Source organism: Magnolia sinica, chromosome 5 (assembly GCF_029962835.1).
Source record: "Magnolia sinica isolate HGM2019 chromosome 5, MsV1, whole genome shotgun sequence".
Classification (NCBI taxonomy): domain Eukaryota; kingdom Viridiplantae; phylum Streptophyta; class Magnoliopsida; order Magnoliales; family Magnoliaceae; genus Magnolia; species Magnolia sinica.
This window is the reverse complement of record NC_080577.1, coordinates 7,160,410-7,181,933: the sequence shown is the minus strand read 5'-3', so window position 1 is coordinate 7,181,933 and position 21,524 is coordinate 7,160,410. Positions and strand designations below refer to the sequence as shown.

The 21,524-nt window shown below is 41.3% G+C and overlaps 1 protein-coding gene across 1 annotated transcript; it reads left to right on the top strand.

Annotated features, from left to right (window-relative positions):
• Positions 1-2,391: 2,391 nt before the first annotated feature.
• On the top strand, positions 2,392-20,353 carry LOC131246908 (trans-resveratrol di-O-methyltransferase-like). Its single transcript, XM_058247374.1, has 4 exons — positions 2,392-2,472; positions 3,035-3,112; positions 16,841-17,782; positions 19,507-20,353. Exons 1-4 carry the CDS (start codon positions 2,392-2,394, stop codon positions 19,807-19,809), a joined length of 1,404 nt encoding a protein of 467 aa, XP_058103357.1. The 3' UTR covers positions 19,810-20,353.
• Positions 20,354-21,524: the final 1,171 nt, after the last annotated feature.

The window sequence follows — 21,524 nt, the reverse complement described above, 5'->3', positions numbered from 1 at the left end:
GTCCGCCACATTTTTCTGAGCCTTCTCAGCCTTGGTCAGGTCTACGCTGGCCCTCAGTAGGGAGTTGCACAATTTTTTTTTACTAAGTCCGATTAAAGCTGAAAGAGATAAGGAGCTAGAGAACAAAATTAGAAACCACACCTGAATCATGACCTTTGCAGCATGGGAGAGTATCCGACTCCCAGGAGCTTCGAAGATGGAAGCGAATTCCCTTTCGCTCCCTGTCGAAACAGCCTAAGGCACCATATCTGTCACGGCCCGACGGAAGGAGGATTGCTCCTGCGGAGCCGACTCCTCCCTTGAACTCTCCCCTCTCTGCTCCTCTCTACGTCCCGAGACTCGTTCAGCGACCTGTGTTGGCTCGAGAGTCGCTCGGGACTCTGCAGGAACGTCCTCCGCCCTCTCTTCGGGGTCAGAAAGATCGACGAAGGGTGGGACGTCCGAGGGGGCGGCGACGAGGACGGAAGGCTCCGAGATCGAGGGAGCAGTCTTAGCCTTCTTCGGAAGTCGAGGCTCCAACAAAAGGACTGACCTAGGGGGAGCTTTTAACTTCGACGACCTCAAGAGGGGTCGACCTTCGGCCATTTCTGTGTCAGACAAAACACAGAATCAGAAAAACTCAAGAAGAATGTGCCTGAATAATTTAAAGTTACCTGTCACGGACGAGTCCAGGCCCGAGAGGAGAAGATGCTCCGGCTGTAAAAGGGACTTCCAAGACCTGTCTTCCGGGCTCAACTTCCACAAGTCTCTGATTTGAGCTAAAGCGTTGGTTGCTAGCTTCAGCTTTCTCTTAGAGATATCTGCAGAAGATGTTCAGTTAGACTCAATAGGAGGTTAGCAAAACGAGACAAGGAAAAAGGCGTGCCGAGTCACCTGCTTTAGAGAACACCCGGGGAAGGAGGGATTTGAATAACCCAGGCTCGGCAGTTTCCTAGCGACCGCATGCCCAGAACCACCTCTCTCTCCAATGCTTGTTAGAGATAGGAGGGTCGGTTATCAAAGAACTACCCTTGTTTCGCCAAGCACTCAAAAAATACTAGCCAGGCTGCGAAGTATTTGGCCGAACTTGGTATAGATAGAGGAACTCGTCCACAGTTAGTGGGGGCTGCTCAGTCTCGGCCCACAACACTGCACATCCAAACAAGTTCCTCCACACATTCGGGACAATCTGCCCAGGAGCAATCCTGAGTCGGGAAAGAAAATCCAGAACAATGGGCTGTAGGGGAAGATGTAAGCCACATTGCATGACAACTTGAAAAATTGCGACCATCCCAAGAGGGGGATGGTCAGGCAACTCATTCGGAAGTGAAAGTTGAAGAATTACTGAGTCAGGGACATGATACCCTATTCGAATCTTATTTAAGTCCATCTCAGTCAAAACTGAGGGAACTGGCCCCTTTTGTTCGTCTTCGACCTCCTCTCTCTCGGCAGCCTCTCCTTCTTCGGCTGTCGACTCAGCAAATCGAACCGATCTCCGTAGGGGGACCAACTTAGTGGTTCCCCTAAACTCGGCCCTCATCGGTCTCGTAGGAAGAGCGGATTAAGAAGTTCCTAATTCTTCCTCTAAGTCATCCCCTGGGAAAAAGGAGGTGGGCCTGCCCGGGGCATGTCTCAAGATAGAGGGGTCCTCCGGGATGGGGCGTTCCGCTGGGGTCCTACTGGACATCATGGCAGAGAGCTGGAAAGCCTCATTGGCACTCATCGCCATCTCCGTCAATAAGGAAGGCGATTCCGAAACATTCCAAAAATGCTTCGTTTCGCCCTCATCACTAGAAATCTCCCCTTGGGGATTTGAAGGATACATAGTCACTAAATGTCGAAAAGAAAATGGGGGAAAGATAAGACTCACCGTAAGGACGATAAGCACACAGTTGAGGAGAGAAGAAGGCAAAGACGGAGAAGAAAGACAAACCGCAAATACAGCTAAGGAGGGAGAATATGAGAGAAAAATGAATAGTGCAGACGAAATTGCTAAAGTCGATCTCGCTCTTCCTTTTATAGCCGAGCCACGTGGCAGCAGCATTTAAGGAGGAATCAAATTGACGCTTGTTTCGACTCTCCTGCCCGACGCATGGCGCACGCTGATTGACATAAGTAACGCCTTCGTCACGTGTCCGACGTTCATAAGCGGACGAAACGATTCGACGATTGTTCGCTCGTGCAACCTCGAGTAACGATCCGTCGTACGTCAAGAACGACACAAGAAGCAATAAATATCCCATCATAACCTCGGTTTGCAATACAGTACTCCTTAGTGTCGGTGTAACTGACACAAGGAGTAGGGGGCTTACTGTTGGGTAAAAAATATGACAAGTCCGGAGACTCGGTTATGGAATGGACCAACTTTACTAAAACCGACCGAAGGATCCGAGCCTATAGTTTAGATCGAGCATGATAAAGCCAAGGAGAGACTCGTTCGGATTTGTAGGAAATGAATCCCGACCGAAATTGAGAGTCGAGAGCCTTAGACAGGTATAGGACGCATCAAGCTGACGCAGTTAATGAGGCAGCAACGTCTAAAAAGACCTGTTAAAGGTCCTAAATCAGAAAGCCGCCTAACCGACTATAAAAACAACCCATGTATGGTTGGTTGTAGTATCAGCTATCGGATAGAAGGAAAATATCGGCCCCGAACCGACCCAGTTTCATCCGATAGTAGGCAAAAAGTCTCCTATATAAGCCAGTCGAGATTATGGATCTATTGAGACCGAGTTAAGCAAGGGAGAGACGGTGTAATCTTAAACACCGTCCCGAGAATTTTGTAGAAGGATCCCCGATCTCGAAAATCTCGGGATCGGGAAGTATCCATAAGCAAAATACCATCTAAATCAAATCTCCAAGATATCAGGAAAGAATCCCCATATGGTGGGATCCTTCTCCTCTTATAAATAGGAGAGACTCCAAGGATGAAATGTACGCAAAATACTCTCTCCTGAACTCCCTCAATACAATAAGACCCAGATTCCTAGCCTGACTTTAACATCGGAGGGTCTCCTGCTCTAGCCAGGGTCTCCTTTGTCTTCTTCTTGTGCAGGTACCCAAAGGTATACCGAGGGACGACCAGATATTTGCATCAACAACACCCATCCTTGGTGTGCGGTCCATTATTGAGGTCTATCCATAAATATTTGATGGTTGGTAGTGTTTATTTTGTTACTAGTTCAGCAAATTCTAGAATTAAGAACACCTATGCATGGATTTATTAAATGGTGTCTATGTAATGGGCTCATGAGTCTATGTTTGTGTACTCGTTTCATCCTACTGTTATTCTATGTAATGGAATTCGTGGTTGGAATTGTTGGGTGATTTTTTATTTATTTTTTGTTTATGTTTCTCTCTTTTTTTTGGGAAATGACCAATGCCTGCTTAGGCACAAAACAGTTCAGATTACTGTGAAATTGTTGGGGGCTGCTAATAATGATGCTTCCAATCAAAGGTTACAAAAGGTTGCCTATGTTAATATCATATTCAGTTACAATATTTTCGGTAATCCTAACATATTTATAGTAAATAATAACATTGATTAATCTAAATTCTCTATTATCTTTCATAACTTTTAATCTTAAACATCAACTTTAATATTTTATTAAAAATGATAAAATATTCTTTAATATTTTCCAAAGCATTTTTTTTTTTTTTTTTAAAAGATGAGAGCACACACTTTTTAACTTTGTTGAAATAGCAATATTGCTGTCAAAATTCAGGTTCGAAGTACAAAATAAATGGGCCTCATTTACTGTTAACGTCCCTTGATAAACATTGATATGCCATCATCCAACGGCTCCAGTTTTTTGAGAAAGTTATTGTTTGACATAATATCAAGGTGGAAAGTCTTGTGTTCAAATTTGGAGAGCGGTACAGTGTATGTCCTAAATTTCCGTGTGCATATGTATCATCCATCATACCCTATTGGAGAATCAAAAGGATAATTCTATCATTAAAGTGAGATTATGAAAAAAAGGTTGACTTTTAGATCATTTAACCATACGAGAAAGTGGGCCCGGGAGTAACTCACTACCCTCTGTGAGGTCCACCATGATTTATGTGAGGTCCACCATAATTTATTTATTTTATTCACTCTGTCCATCCATTTTACCAGACAATTTTAGGACTTCAGCCCCAAAATGAGGCATTTCCAATTTTCAAGTGGACCACACCACAGGAAACAGTTGAACTGAATGTGCAACGTTGAGAACTTCTTGGGGGCTACAGCTTATATTAGTGTTTTCCCTTCACCCATGTTTTTATGATCTTATGAATAAGTTGGATGACAAATATTTTGGGAGGAGGCGAGGTTTCAACCTGAAAATCAGTATCCCCACTGTTTCCAGCGGTATGATCCACTTATCTTTGGATATGCTTTAATTTGGGGCTCAACCTCTTAAATATGACAGAAAAACACGGATGGACTGCGTGGATAGACTGCATACATTCAAGGTGGGCCTAACTGAGTTTACTACGAAAAGAGCATACGCAATCCCTGGTGGACGCCCTAACTTCTAGATGCGCCGGAGGAGTAAAAAAGAAGTGGGAAGCCTTCCTTGATAAAATTAGGCTACTAAAAAAATGCAGCAGATTTAAATCTCAGGTAGACTGCATGATCGGAAACAGTGGTGATTGAATGCCCACCGTTAAAATCCTGTTGGGGCCACCATTCAACCAGTTGATAAGATCACACCAACTTAGATGAAGGGACCAGATAAATATCAGCTTGATCCTATAATATTTATTTTCCATCGAACCTGTTGATAAAGTTCACACACACCTGGATGAAAGAACACATAAATATCAGCTCGATCCAAAACTTTTATGATCTCCAAAGTTTTTATTGGTGGACATTCAATCACTACCTTTTCGTGTTGTGTGGTTCACGTGAGGTTTGGATATACTGCATTTTTCGGTATCATGGTCTAAATGTGCTGTCAAAACGGATGGATGGCACCGATATAAGGAACATACATCAAAGTGGCCTCACGGTTTAGGTGGATCCGGTGATCCACCGAAGCGGCGTCCAACCTGTTGCTGCACCTATCGCGTAGGATTAGCAAGAGAAAATTACCATTGTAGACCCGACCTTTTATCAGCGTCTTTTAGGAAGAATCCAAAATTTACTTTGCAAACTTAGACCTTTCATGTACAGACAGAGCATTTGAGGACGAAAATACCCCTGCTTTTCAAAGTGATTTTTTGGTTTCTGTGAACCTATGGCTACGAATTATAATAGCAGCCATAGATTGCGTTAGCAGGAGTATTATCGTCCTAATATGCTCTGTCCGTACGTGCAAGGTCTAAGTTGGGAAGGTAAGTTTTGGATCTTCCTAAAAGACGCTGGATAAAAGGTGGGACTTGAAGGCATAAGTCTATAAAGAAGGCAGATTGAAGGCTCAAGTGCGCCACACAAGAGGAAGCAGCGGGACTTGAATTCCTGCGGTTGAAAACTTCCTATGGCCAATCATGATGTTTATTTGCCATTCAACCTTTTAATATGTATGGAGGGCAAGCATAACTATCAACTTGATCCAAAACTTCTTTGACTTCTGTGCCCTCAAAGAAGTTTTCAACAGTAAGATTTCAATCCCCAATGCTTTCTGCTGTGTAGTCCACTTGAACCTTTAATCTGCTTTCTTTTTAGGCTCGTACCCGTAAAATGACCTTTCAAAATAAATGAACTGCGTCGATAAAACATTTACATCATGGTGGGCTCCACAGATCCCCTGACAGGACCGTCCGTCTCTAGCTAGGTCTTCGTCAGGGTAGTACCCAACTGGGTCCTTGAGTTAGTGGTGGAGCGTATCTGACGGGAGGAAATCCATGGGCTATTGTACAGGAAATCCATGGGTTTTTGTAAGCCCAAGCCCACCTATGTAACCATTGGTTTTACTTCGCAAATGCCATCTCTCAAGAGTACTGCTTAGCTGGGCACATTGGACATCATCCACAGTCATGGTCGTCCAACAACCCTTTTTGAATTGGCTGCTTCACTTCCCCTTGTGTGGGCTGATAGTGTGCCCGACAACCCTTTCTGAATTGGCTGCTTCACATCCCCTTGTGTGGGCTGGTAGTGTGCCCGTCGCTCCACTGGACATCCTTGCGATGCAAAAATCAACGGTTATTAAGGAGCAGTTGAAAAAGGATATGTAATCACACCATACTCTGGACTCCTCAAATATCCACCTAAAACAAGGGCTGTCAACCGGCGGGCTGGGGTTGGGCTTGGCCCGGATTTTGATCGAAACTCAAATCAAGTCAAGTTCCAGTCACCCAGTAACTTAACTCGACTTGGTAATGACTCAACTTGATCCGAAATACGACTCATACATATAAAAAAAATAAAATCAAATTTAACATTTCAGTTTTGAAATGCCGTGTAACAGATGAAGATGCTGCAATTCCGGCATGTGCAAATAGTGTTTGAGCTGTGATTTCAGCCTATGGATGCCCGCCACACCTGACCTGACTTGATACTTGTGATTGGGTTAGACTCGGTCTAGATTAGTCAAAGCCATATCCCCCGGACTTGAATTGGGCTGGGTATACTGGACTTGGTATCGAGTCGGGTCGAGTTCAGGTCAGGTTTATTTCAAAACTGGATCGAGTTGGGTCAGCCCTAACTCAGTCTGACTCGACTTGATGCCCATCTAATGCGATGGGGTGTAGTGGGCTGGGCTCGTACCTAGCAAAATCAAAATTTTTAAAAAGCCTGGCCCATCAGACCTTGGCCGAACAGTTCAAAATCGGCGCCAAACCCAACAGCAAGCTCGGATCCGCAGTTGTTTTTATTTATTTATTTATTTATTTTTTATTTTTATTTTTAATATAATAAATAAAAAATAAATTTCCCCTACAACATTAGGCCCAGCCTGCAAAGTCAATCCAAGGCCTGAGCCTGGGCCATGTGTTGACAGGCCAAAACATCCAGGTTCGAAGCCGATCCGTGATGGTTATGCATGGCCCGAGCCCGAAGCGGATCTGCTTTTGTGCAATTGTTGATAAAGGAACTTTGATTTTAGGTCTGGGCACAATCGTTGAGCCTAGTATTCCAGACGTCACGGAAAAAAATATCATTGATAAAATTATATTGATGTACTTGGCATGGTCTACCCACAGTCGTTCCTGTGTCAATATTCTGGATCATCAAATCATCAACCCCAGAGGAAGAAACTAAAAACCTGATGATATTATATATGTTCCTGTTTTAAAAAATCTACCTCAACCATCAGGCAAAAATCAGCCCCATCTATAGTTTAGGTGGACTACATGATTAGAAACGGCTTACAAGCTCACTCACCAAGCTGTTTCTGTTGATGTGGTCCACTTAAATCATATATGGGCCTGCATTTTGGCCTCAGGTATAGATTTTGGTGTGGCATCTAATGGTTTGAGTGGATTTCATATTTTCATCACAATGTGCCCCGTAAAAATCAAGGACGAACGTCTCCCCCAACTATTTCCATTGGTATGGCCCACTCGAATCACAGGTCAGCCGGATTTTTTATGTCTCTCCCCATCATGGGATTACAGATATGATGATCGGAGTTGATCTCACGTACACAATAGTTGGGCCGGTAAAAAATAAAGGGTGGGCATCCATCTTTGGTTGGGCCCATAAAGAATAAACGGTGGGCTACCATTTCGGGTTGGGCCCGTAAAAATATGAATCAGGTTGTTCAAGTAGTCCTTTATAGAACTATGTTGGTCAGACCCTCTTTCATCATGGAAGAAATTCAAAATTTTGGATAGTGCCAGCCTGTTGACAGCCCTTTATACCATCAAGTAGATCGACAATCAATATCATCTGGCACAAAAAAATAGGCTGGTCCCGGCCATTTAATACCCTCCATACAATGCATATGGTATGGTAGGCCCCCACATAATATCATCTGGCACCAAAAAAGGCTTCACAGAAGAAAATCAAAGTTTTGGGTATGCCGGTGGGCCCGTTGACAGCCATCCATACCATGCTTAATCAGAGTTGGACCCACAATGAGTGTCATCTGGTTCAAAATTTGCATATCTGTTCATCATGTGGGCCATACTTGTATGTTGAACCATTCAACAGTGTGGTCCAACTGATGAGCGCACTGGCTCGATTTCTATACTAGATGATCTTCATGGTGAGGCCTATTATTTAAATGGTTTCGATTTGGTTAGATGATAAGCTACATCCTTCTTACTATACAGAGATGATCATGTTCAAAACAGCAAATAATTTTCATTTTGTTATGTTTATGGAACATACAACCTGTCCAAACGTTTGGCCCTGCATGAATTACCTTATGTAAAAATCAGCTCCAACCACTCATTAAGTAGATCGCATTTGTAGTTTTTTATTATTTATTATTTATTATTATTTTTTTATTTATTATTTTAAAAAAATTATATTAAGGGTCGCATAATATTTTTCTCTATAGTTAGGTCCAATTAATGCTTGGATCCAGGGTGATTTCTGCATAAACTAGTCTTTATGGTGGGGCCAACCTGATTCATTGTCATAGAAATCGAATGGTTATAACTAGTGTTTAGAGTTCCAAAAGCTTTAAATGATCTATGATTATGGCTATGCACCTGCCAAATCAATGATTAGGGTCATTAGATCTAAAGCATGTACGGCATACATGTAACTCAAGTTAAAATGTTCAAAATTTGACTCTCAATTTATATGTACCAAAGATCAGCATCTACGAACTTATATACAGTTCTCCGTCGAAAAAAAGAAAAAGAAAAGAAGGATTTTATGCCCTTTACAAGCTCCTTATTGACAATGTGGAGTGGACCTATTTGCTCCTTGGTATTTTTACCCACTTTGATTATATTATTCAAACTAAAGAACTTGCTTACCTCGTGCTTGTGCCTTGAAGTCATCTATGATCTACCATTGGAACGGGTGTCAATGGGGCCGCATTGTTCAACCTAAGCTGAAATCCTGCCCGGCCCATGACAGGCCAAAATAGTCTAGCTTGAGTCTGGCCTGGAATACTTATATAGAGCCTGACCTTAGCCCAAGCCCAAGGAAGACTTAAAATATCACCTACAATGTTGGACAGGGAAAAAGGGCGAAATGCATGTGCACATGCACACCACCGTTGAATTTTTATGGGGCCCACCGTGATGTACATGTAAGATGTACTCTGATCATTAGATTTGCAATCCCACGTTAGGCTAATGGTGAAAAAGTCAATTGATTTGTGATTCAGGTGGGACACATGGTTCACACCAAAGGAAATAGTTGCAAGAGATTCACCATTAATTCTGATAGGAACTTCTGTGGTGATTATATAAAATCCTCTCTATCCATTAACTGCTACACTAATATTTAGGCATAGAGCCCAAAATCAGGTTCATCCATTATTCAACTGAGCCATACAGGAGAAATAGTTTGAAGGGCGACAATCGTCATGTATACTGTTTCCAATTGTGTGACCCACTTGAATTACGGATGAGGTTAATTTTTGAACCATGGGTCTTACAGTCTTACTTGATGTGACACACTTGATAGTCTTGAGTGGATTTCACGTTGCATCTGGCTTTTATAAATCCTTGAGACGCCAACCACCACTAAAGCGTGTACCAAACTAACTCTCCTCAGGACTTACCTTTACTTTTTCAATGGGCCTATGGTGATGTGTATGTGAGATCCACTCCCACCATTACACGTGCAATCTTATATTATGTTAACAAAAAAAAAGAAAAAAAAAGAAAAAAAAAACTAAAGAAAATAAAAGGATGACTCGTGATTCAAGTGAGTTACACCGAGGGAAACAGTTAAGATAGTGACGTCCACCCTTGATATTTATAGGCCCGCTATGATTGTTATATAAAATCCACTCCAACCATTACATACCACACCAAAACATATGCCTGGGACCAAAAGATCAGGTCTATTCATTATTTACATGGATTAAATGACCGTAAATAGTTTGGAAGGTGAGGGTTGCTTGCACATTGTTTCCAATCGTGCAACCCACGTGAAACACCAGTGGGCATAAATTTTAGGCTCTAGGCCTAACAAGGGGTGATACGCTTGTTGTTGGTTGGGGTGAATTTCAGACATTCACGATGATGGGGCCCACCCGAGGTGAAATAACTTTTTCCTTCCTGGTAGATTTCTAACCCATTGAAATTTGAATTGAAATTTTAAACTCTAATGAGCCGGGCCGGACTGATAGGCTCTTGGGTGTCTTAGTCCAAGCCCAGCCTAAATTCAAAATGGGATTGAAATTTAAGCCCAAGACCGGCCCTCACGCCTAATACTTCAGCCCAAGCCTGGTCTAAGGTGAAGCCCAAGCTTGGCCAAGGCAGGACAGGCGGGAAGCCCGACAGGCCAACCTGGCCCCACTAACAACCCTAACACCCATACTTTCTCACGATCACATTTCTCCATGGCCCATACATCTTGTCCTGAATCTCCACCATTATTTAGATAAAAGCAATGTCCAGTTCTTTTCTGGCCATTTTCGATACCAAGGTAACCTCTACTTACCGGCCTAAGGAGAAATTTCTTCTCTTCCTCTCGCCTTTACCATGGGAAGTCCCATTGAAGTCGATCAATGACGCGGGGACTATAAAAAGGGACAAAATACCCTTGAGGTTTGATAACCCAACTTTTTTTTTTGAAGGGTGATCCCTCCTCCCACGGATAGATACCTAACCTTCTATTTTGATAGCTTGGTGCACATTGGATTAGATTGGAATGATGGTTTTAATTTCTATTTTGATAGCTTGGTGCATATTGGATTTTAGATTGGAACGGTGGTTTGGATTTGATGGATGGAATGTATTGGATCAACAAAATGGCTTGGATCCTTGTAAGAATGGGTTCTCTTGATGGATGGAATGTAGATCCATATGATTGTTTTCTTGGAACAATAATACCTGGACCATGCAATGTATGTATTGCATGTGAAAACTCTAGCCATTCAATACGTGAGTCGAATATAGAGGGTAAAGAAATGATAGAGGTCACCGATCCGTGTTAATCTGTGAAATGTCCCAATACTGGTACTGTGGCTACAAAAGAATGCGGATGGGGGCGCGGCTCCATCGAATTCGGTGGATCCTGAATGTTGGGCCACTGTGGTGTATGTTACTTACATCCATGCCGTCCATCCATTTTGATATAGCTCTTATTAGGGCATGATGACAAAAATGAAAGATATCCAAATATTAGGTGGACCGCACCACCTGAAACAATGTTGATTGAATACCCACCATTAAAAGCTTATTGGGGCCACCAGAATGTTTATTTACTATCTAATATGTTGATAAGGTCACAAAAACTTGAATGAAGGGACCAGACAAATATCAGCTTGATCCAAAACTTTTGTGGCCCACAAGAAGTTTTTAATTATCAATTGCCACTTTTTTCTATGGTGTGGTCCACCTGAGTTTTTGATTTACTTCATTTTGGGATCATGCCCATAAATGAGCTGTCACAAGGGATGGACAGTGTGAATGTAAGTAAGATATATCACATGGGCACCACAATCAGGATCCACCCAAGCCATGCCCATGGATGGAGATGGGCAATGGACAACTCGACTCACTTGAGTCGACTTGTCCGACTCATTCCAACCCGATTCAACCCAAACCGAATGGGTGAGTCAGTCCAAACCAAGTAGGCTTCGCCCAATCTGAATTCAAAACGAATCGAGTTCGAGGTACCCAATAACTCGACTCGAAACTTGATCCAGTCAGATTCGACTCTATCCGAAACTGATTTGACTCAGATTCAGGTATATATAAAAAAAAATAAAAAATCCTAATTTTTAAGTATCTCTAACACTATACGCCGCACTCAACCTGACCCTGAACCAATCCCAAACTCTCTCTCTCTCTCTCCCTCCTTTATCCTCCTCTTCCCAGCCCGACAACCACCCACCACCACCACTACCACCACCCTCTCTCTCTCTCTCTCTCTCTCTCTCTCTCTCTCTCTCTCTCTCTCTCTCTTCTCTTCCAAACCCGACAACCACCCACCACCATCACCACCCTCCTCCTCCTCTCTCTCCTCTCCACTCCCTCTTTAAAACCCGACAACCACCCACCACCATCACCACTCTCTTCCTCTCTCTTTCTCCTCTTCACTCCCTCATCTCTCGATTTGAATCGGTGCCAACTCGAACCAGCTTGGTACTTTTGACTGGATCAGACTCGGTTCGAATTAGTCCAGGTCAGACCCGAACTCGGATCGGTTCATGCATGCTGGACTCGGTACTGAGTCGAGTTGAGTTTGGGTCAGGCCTATTTCAAAACCAGATCGAGTCGGGTCAGCCCTAACTCGGTCCGACTCAACTTGATGCCCAGCTCTACCCATGGATAGGGTGGTACTCTTCTTTATTTTCGTTATTTTCATTGTGCTCTTATTGCATATATTTTTACATTGAGGATAATGTAGAAATTAGGTTGGGGGTAGGGTTTTCTTTGAAAATTCTTCAATTTGTGTTGGATTTTTAAAATTTTAATGATATTTTTTTTCCAAATATTTTGAAAATTTTCCATAAATTTAAGTGATTTTTAAGATAATTAAGATATTAGAATGACAAAATACCAATGTTGAGGATTTTTAAAGCCTGAATTTTAATTATTTGATAGATTTTAAAGTTGAGTTCGAAGTTATTAATTTTAATTGAAAAGTTTAAACATTGATTGAGTCATGTAATTCATATGTCACATCTAGCTTACACATTAAAGCTTCAAAGTTGAATATTGAAGGATTGATAGAAGCTATTCCAAATACGAATTAGGGTTTGGGAGAGAAAGAGCAAGACATTGCAGAGCTTTTATGGAGCCATTCTTTTTCTGTTCTAAGTTATTTTTTTATGTTTTTTTTTTTTTTTTTTTTTGAGTTTAATTCAACTATGACAATGGTTGGTTAAAACTCTTAGCTAGTACTAAGAGGTGAAGCTCGTAGTTATTTTTAGTGTTCTAGCTTACTTTGATTAAAGTTTGATGGTTTGAGTGATGGACAATTCATTAGTTTTAGTTTGAATAAATGTTTATTTTTAGTTTACATTGATCTTTTATTTACTCCGGAAACTTTGGATGTTTGTGAAGGTTAAGATTGATTGCTTATTTATTTTGCAAGGGATTGATCTATAAAATTCACAGATTTATCGTAGACTACAGGCACTATAAATACTTTATATTTTCTGCGATCAATAACTCGGTGCTTCATGTAGGAATTGAATCAGTTGAAGTTCAAATCTATGTTGGTTTGTGAATATTGAATTAATCACTCTATTATTTGGCTGGATAGATATGACTTTGATTCCAATTATATTATCTAATTGAATTAAGTGAATTAGGCATTGAAAACTGCTAAAAGTGGATCATTGACGCTTTAGTATTTTATTTTTAATGATTTTCTCTCTACATTACTTAGATTTCCGTTGATGTAGAAATCTGGTCCACCCTCTATAAACCTTTAGGTATCTGCACAGGAAGAACACAAATTAAGGAGACCCTGGCTAAAGCAGGGGACCCTCCGATGCAAAAGTCAGGCTAAGAATTTGGGTCTAGTAGTATCAAGGGGTTTTAGGTGAGAGATCCTGCGTACCTTTCAGTGTAGATGGGTCCTCTATTTATAGTGTAGATGGGTCATTGTTGGTGCTAAAGACGATTCTTGTTCACAGGCGCAATCTCTGTGTATGTTTCTTAACCGTTACGCGAGATTTGCGGAGGTGATAAGTGTTGAAGTAGTCGGCCCTAGAATCATGTAATGGATGGTCGATGCTGCCGAGCCCTCTCTCAATCAGGTTGAGGCTTAGTGGAGCCGAAACCTTGATCAATCAGGTTGATCTCCATAGTCGGCTCAAGGTGGACTTTTGTATTGACCGTCATTGGTTGACTGACCAATTCCTTGGTTTGTCCATGCTAGGGCACATGGAGCAGGCTCATCTCCTCGACGAGATTTATCGTTCTAGACGACCATTCCCTTAATCTCGTCGAACTGATTCTCTTGATCGTCTTTTGGCCATGCGAGAATTCGGACATTCCTCAAAGATAGAAGCTCAGATATGTATGGTACTGAGGCCTAGGCTCAGGAGTTCGGCGCCTGCTCTCTTTAGATCGATCTGAGACAGACAGTCGTTTAAGAGCTCATTGGTCATGATCAATCCTGGTCCTTTCTCCCAATCTTGGACTTGGAAGCGCATGTTTGCGAGTCCGAGCGGACCCCATGAGTTATCAGACCATTTTTACCCATAATAATTTCTATTATTATTTATTTTAATTTAAATTTCATAGTTAATTCTAGTTCTAAAGTATTTTGAGAACATACCAATATGAATTCTTAATGATTCAATGTCTATCTCACCAAGTTAAAACTACATTGCAATCCTGCACTTGGAATTGTTAACCACATGTTTGAGCAATCGAAAATGCTCAAAATTGTTCAAAGAAGTGACTTACTTTTTTTTTTTTTTTCAAATTATCTCGTTGATGGATCCTTCAAGTTCGATCGACCTAACTTTTATACACACACACAGGGCAGATGAATATGTCTTGGTTTAATCTGTCCAAATTCCACACTGGTCATAAAGACCACATCGCTTGAAGGTTTTAGGGACAATTTTACATTGTTATTGTCATTGACGTAGTCTATTTGAAGATTTTTGTGGGCTGATCCTTCTTATGCACAGTAAGCATACGGTAGTTCACACATCTAAATCTTCTAGACGGTTAATTTCACAAGCGCAGATCTTCTGGACGGGGACGTGGATTGGGTACCGACATACTCAGTAGACAGTTGGTTACTGACAATGCTACGTGGCCCTTAACGATACATATGCGTCTTATCCGAGCTATCCATATATTTTTCAAGATCATTATAGAGATGAACCCAGAAATGACGAAGAACCAAATCTTGAGTAGACCACGCCGTGAGAAAATAGTGTAGATTCAATGCCATCATTAAAATATTTTTAGTGCTCACTGTAATGTTTATTTGTCATCTAGTCTGTTGATTAGGTCACGAACACCTGAATGAAGAGAAAAAACAAATATGGCTTAATCCAAAACTTTTGTGGCCCTGGGAAAATTTTAATGGTGAGTGTTCAATCACTACTCTTTCCAGTGGTGTGGTCGATATGATATTTGGATTTGCCTCATTTTCTGGCACATAATATATAATAATCTGAAAAATGGATGAATGGCTTGGATGGGATACAAATGTAATGTTGGGCCCACATAGCACGCTGTAAGTACTCCATCCGCCAACTGGTTACCGTGATAATGGAATAAAGCCTTTCGCAGTGAGTTAATGCGCAAGGATTCTAGGTGGGGCCTACTTAGATGTTTTTAAGAAATCCAACTTGTTCACCCGTTTTTTAGAGCATATTTTAATACATTTGACCAAAAGTAAGTTGGATAAAAAATTCAAAAAGGCCACACGAGAGTAAAAAGTGAGGATTTGGTGACAACCATTAAAACATTTATATGGACACAGAAGTTTTGTATCAGTCTGAAGTTTTGGTGTTTTCACTTCATCTCAGTGAAAATGACCTTATGAACGATTTAGATGGAATATAAATATCAAGATGGAGCCTAGGAGGGTTTCAACGGTAGTCATTCCTTTCTCAGTATTTCATCTCGTGTGGCCCACTTGAGTTTTGGATGCTCTTCATTTTTAGTCTCGTGTCCTAAATTGAACTTTAAAAAAATGATTCAACGTGTTGGATTTCTCGTAAATATAACGGTGGACCCCACCTTGCATCCTTGCCGAGGAAGTCTTTAGCAGGAAATCCGCGTCCGAAATCCATTGCTACGCTGCTGTGCTCATGTGCATGATTTTGTCGTCACATACATAATCGTCCTGGGCGAATCTTCTAGACCGATTACACGTGATAAGTGCATCAGACGTCGGCGTTAGCTGTTCCCAAATATGCCTCACGGATTGGCGAAGTACGACGGTGCCGGAATGGCTGACGTACCACACACAGCTATATAGCTAGTGTATTGACGTCAGCAAGTTCTGTGGGTCCCATCATGAGGTATGTGTTATATCCAAACTGTCCATCCATTTTGAGAGCTCGTATTAAATCTTTAGTCGAAAAATAAGGCAGATATAACGATCAAATGGATCACAATGAAAAAACCAGTGGGGGATTGAACTTTTACCATCGAAACCCTTTTGGGTTCACAGAAGTTTTGGATCAATATAATTTGTTTTTCCTCTCCATCCAGGTCTTTGTGAGCTTGTGAACATATTGGATGGAAAATAAACCTTATGGCGGGCCCTACGAAAATTTTAACGGTTAAAATCATTATCTCCGCTGCTATATGTGGTGTGGTCCAGTTGATATTTGGATATTATTCATTTTTTAAATAAATAGTACTCTAAAAATGGATGAACGGTGTGGATATAATAAATACATCATTGTGGGCCCATGTAACTTTGATTTATTTTGAACCGTTCGTACAACTCAGAGCTCGAGGAGCGCCGGTGCTCGTATTCGCACGAAACGTACCTACATCAGCTATATAGCTGATGTGAGGTACACCAGCCAATCCGCTTCCAAGTACGGTACAATGGTCGTGCACAAAGTTTGTACTGGTACAACTGAGAAAGCTAGTTCGTTGATCTAAGCCGTTGATATTGTACACCCTATCGTGGAGTTATTATGCACGAAATATCTCAAAGATTTTACCATCCTAACCATTTGATATATGCCCAAAAAATAAATGGTTAAGAAAGATAATACAAGAAAGGTTCACATTCAACCAAAAAAAGCCAAATACGCTAGAGCTAGGATGTTCCAATCATAGGGTGGATGCTATCCAGGGTGAGGTCCATTTGTATCAACGGTTTAGATTGCTGAATCACCGGTCTTGCTTGTACTAGCTGAAAGCCAAAGCATGCTGTAGAAACTCCCTGCCGCAGCATTGTATCTTACCTCTATATATAGGTGTGCGTAATTACGTTCACAAGCAGAGCTTAAAACGTGAGTTACGAAAGGGAAGAGAAAAAAAGAAAAAGAAAATCAGTAGTTTGAAACGTGAGTTAGCCATGGCGCTCTTGCAAGGAGATGAGACCCATGAGGTGTTGAAAGCTCAAGCCCATGTATGGAACCATGTGTTTAACTTTGTTAATTCCATGTCCCTCAAGTGTACCGTTCAACTTGGCATACCGGACATAGTCCACAACCATGGCCATCCCATGACGCTCTCCGAGCTGGTGGCCGCACTTTCGATCGCTCCTACTAGAACGGCTCATGTGGGCCGCCTCATGCGTTTGATGGTCCACTCAGGGTTCTTCGCCATACAAAAAATCAACGATGATCAAGGAGGAGATGAAGAAGGGTATGTGCTAACACCATCTTCTAGGCTCCTATTGAAGGATACAACAACGTGCATTTCGCCGTTTCTGATGATGATGCTAGACCCAGTTCTAGTAACCCCATGGCATTTCTTGAGCACTTGGTTCGTAGGGGACGATCCATCGCCCTTCCATATTGCACACAAGGCGGGCATGTGGGATTTTATGGCCCAGAGCCCTGAGCTTAACGACTTCTTTAACGAAGCCATGGCTAGCGATGCTCGGCTAGCCATGAGCATTATTGTTAAAGAGTGCAGTCCGGTCTTCCAAGGGTTGCGGTCGTTGGTCGATGTTGGGGGTGGCACAGGAGCTTCTGCCAGGGCCATCGCCAACTCATTCCCACACGTGAAGTGCACCGTGTTTGATCAACCACACGTGATTGCAAGCGTGCCAATGAGTAATGACATTGATATGGTTGGAGGAGACATGTTCGAGTCCATCCCTTCTGCGGATGCAGTTTTCCTCAAGGTATTTAGTATTCCTTACAGTCTACTATTTCAGGGTGGAATATTCCACTACATGCAATAAGCAATCTGAATGGCCGTCTGATCTTGACTGACGACTGTTAGTAGTGGGACCGCGACCATATATATTGGTGGGCCTTATATCTAACCATTTTTAGTGGTTATTACCTACGATTACAAACCCTATATGCACATGCAGGATGAGATTCTAGCTCGCTTTCTGAGGAAGGATTGGAGAAAAGGAGATTTTGGAATATTCAGTCTCCTTTGATTGAGTGTTTACAATAATCTGATTGGTTTGCTTTTTTACGTGGGGGCTTAAGAAACGTATGTCCCACCTAATGAACAGTTTAGATCAGTCAATTGGATTCTCTGATGCAACAAAAAGCTCCATATATAACTAATATATATTGCTTACTCTATATATAATCTATATACCGGTGGGGTAGATGATGGTGGCTCTCCCGTGTCACCGGATTATGGTGGAGTCTTCTTTCCACAGCAGCCCTGGCCAGATGACAGATAAATCGGGACGATCCATCTCCTTTCCCAAGTTATGTATGGTAAATGGTTCAAAATACACATCCATCACATGATCCTAGTAATCTGATCATTGGCCTTCAGATGAACTGTGGAAGAACATATAATGTCAAAATAAGGCTGATCCATTTATGGTGCAGGCTAAGCTCTTTATGATGGGGCAGATTGTCGGATGTTCATTTATTTTAATGGTGTGGCCCAATTGAGCTTTGGATATGCTTCAATTTTGGATTCATGCTCTATAATGATTTGACTAAATGGATAGACGGCGTGGATAAAACACATACATCATTATGTGCATGTGGAGTCCCGTCACTAGGGACATCGGTGGTGTTGGGGTCACCGGGCAATCCCCTTCGTTCATGGCTTGTCTGGACCCTTTTCCCACCTCCTCATCTCTCTGTCATCCAATCAGAAGCTATGGTCATCCAACGGCTGATTTTGGACTACACCCTATCCATGGGAAACGGATTGGCTACTCCTCCTGCCACCAGAACGGTGGCTGATGGTCGGTGCTATGTGGGCCCCCACCATGATGTATATGTTTCATCCATTACGTTCATCCATTTTTACATATCATTTTAGGGTTTGATCCCAAAGATTAGAGGGATATAAATCTCAGGTGGACCACACCACAGGAAAGCAATAGTAATTGGATATCCACCATTAAAATACTCCCAAGGCCCACTGTACTGCTTATTGGACATCCAATCTGTTGATTAGGTCATACAGACCCAGGTTAAGGGGAAAAAAAAAGGTCAGCTTGATCCAAAACTTTTATGGCCCCCAAAAACTTTTTAATGGTCAACGTTCATTCAACACTGTTTCCTGTAATGTGGTCCACTTGAGATCGGGATATAATTAATTTTTGTGTTCATACAATAAAATGATCTAGAAAAATATATGAACGGCATGGATGAAACACATGTATCATAGTGGGGCCCACAAAGCACCGATCACCAGCCATTGGCAGGTGGGATCCAATCCGTTTCCCTATCCATGATAAAGTTCGCCAGATGGAAGGTACATGTTTCATAAGCGAAGACCGCACATACCAACTTTGAATGCCTAATGACCAAGCTAATACTTATACAACTGGAACCTCTCTCTCTTCAAATCATCCCATATATCCAAATCTTAAATTGTGGCCAACAAGGGGTAATTAACAATCACGACAATGGACTGCAGTGGGTTTTACACGACTGGGGTGACGAAGACTGCGTGAAAATACTGAGAAGGTGCAAGGAATCGATCTCTTCTAAAGAAGAGGGTGGGAAGGTGATTATACTGGACATGGTTGTGAACATGAACAAGGACGATTACAAGACGACGGAGATGCAGCTCTTAGTTGATCTGGCGGTGCTGGTTCTCCTTTGCGGGAAGGAGAGGGAGGAGCACGAATGGCAAAAGATGTTCATTGATGCTGGTTTCACTCACTATAAGATTACACCCGTCCTTGGTACGCGGTCCATTATCGAGGTCTATCCGTAATTATTTGGTGGTTTGCAATGTGTAGCTTGTTGCTAGTTTGAGTATTAATTCTAGAATAAGAACACCTTTGGATTTATCCAATGGTGTCTATGTATTGGGCCTGCGAGTGATGGTCATCTATGTTTGTGGACGTGTTTAATCCTAGTGTTATTCTATGAAATAGAATTTGTGGTTAGGATTGTGGGGTGATTTTTATTTTATTTTTCTCTCTCTTTTTTGAAATCGCCAATGTATGATTAGGCACAGTGGATGAACGGTTCAGATTATCGTGATATTGTTGGGTGTTAGTATGCTTCCAGTTAAAGGTTACAAGGGTGGCCTATGTTAACACTGTTCATTTTATTTTATTTGAAGGAAGGTGGTAACACACCACCAGAAATTTATTGAAGGGTAGAAAAATTACAAAAGAAACTTCTGGTGGGCCTAACAGAAATAAATGGCCGCACCTATCATATGGACCAAAAGACCTAAAACCAATACAATACATAACATCTAAAGGGCACACATCAACCCCTAGAAAAAACTACTACCTGCTCAATGGGCAGAAAAAAGGAAACAAAAATAAAAAAATCCACCAACGAAAACCCAACCACAAGAGAAGACACCGCCTTGCTTAGGAGCACTAGCTAACGCACGCCCCTGACATATGGAAGAGTACGAAGTGACAAAAAGAAGATCACTGTCTTCCTCAAGTAGTTAAGACCTTAAATATACAAGTTTTTTAATCTATGATCAAGAAATAAGAGAGACAAATTCAAATATTTTATTGTACAATAATCTAAGATTATTCGATTACATCACTTATATAAATGACCAAAACCGTAAGGGGCATTTAGATTGTAAGTTGCTTAAGATAAGTTACCTGTGCCACCTCTATTTCATTTCTCCTGTGCTTCTTTTCTACAACATTTTTTTTTTTTTTTGAAAATACAGGTGTACCCACCCTTTTTTATGTGAGATTAATATTCCCTAAGGATACACACAATTTAATTTAAGTGATTAAGTACTTTTAAGTAAAAAAAATTACTTATAACTAATCATAAACCAAACTTACTTATCTAAAATATGTTACTTATACTGCTGTAAGTAGAAAAAGTAACTTATTTGGTGGTATCCAAATGGGCCCTAAGTCGAGTAGAAATTACTTGAAATAGTAAAATCTTCCTAATTGACTAAATTTGTCAAAAATAGAAACGACAACAAGATCTTACCAAGCATTCCGGATATTATCGCAAGCAACTTTAAAATATAAAAAAAAGAAGACGAAAATCTTAAAACTTAAAAAAGGGAGTGCGATGAATATAAAAATTGCAAATTAAAAAAAATAGTATTTTTTTTAAAAAATAAAATCTTGATTTTAACTTCGAAGACATGCATTTTCTTGCGAAATGGACTTTTTCGACTAACATAGCAGGTTGGTTGACCATGAATGCAGCGTTACATAAAGATCGATAGGTCATTTGCTTTGTGATGATACTTGAATAAAAAGTTATGGTTGTTTTACAGAATTTAAGGGATTTAGAAATCCCTTAAAAACCGCTCTTGCCTATACAAACCATCAAAATTTAGTTTAAACCATCTCTCATGGTCAGAATCCACTTCACACAGACTGCCTCTTTCTTTCTCTGATGGGCCACATGGGCCACAGGAACACCCAAAATTTGAATGGAGAGGGAGGGAGCAATCTCGAGCCATCAACATTGAGCCTCCAATAG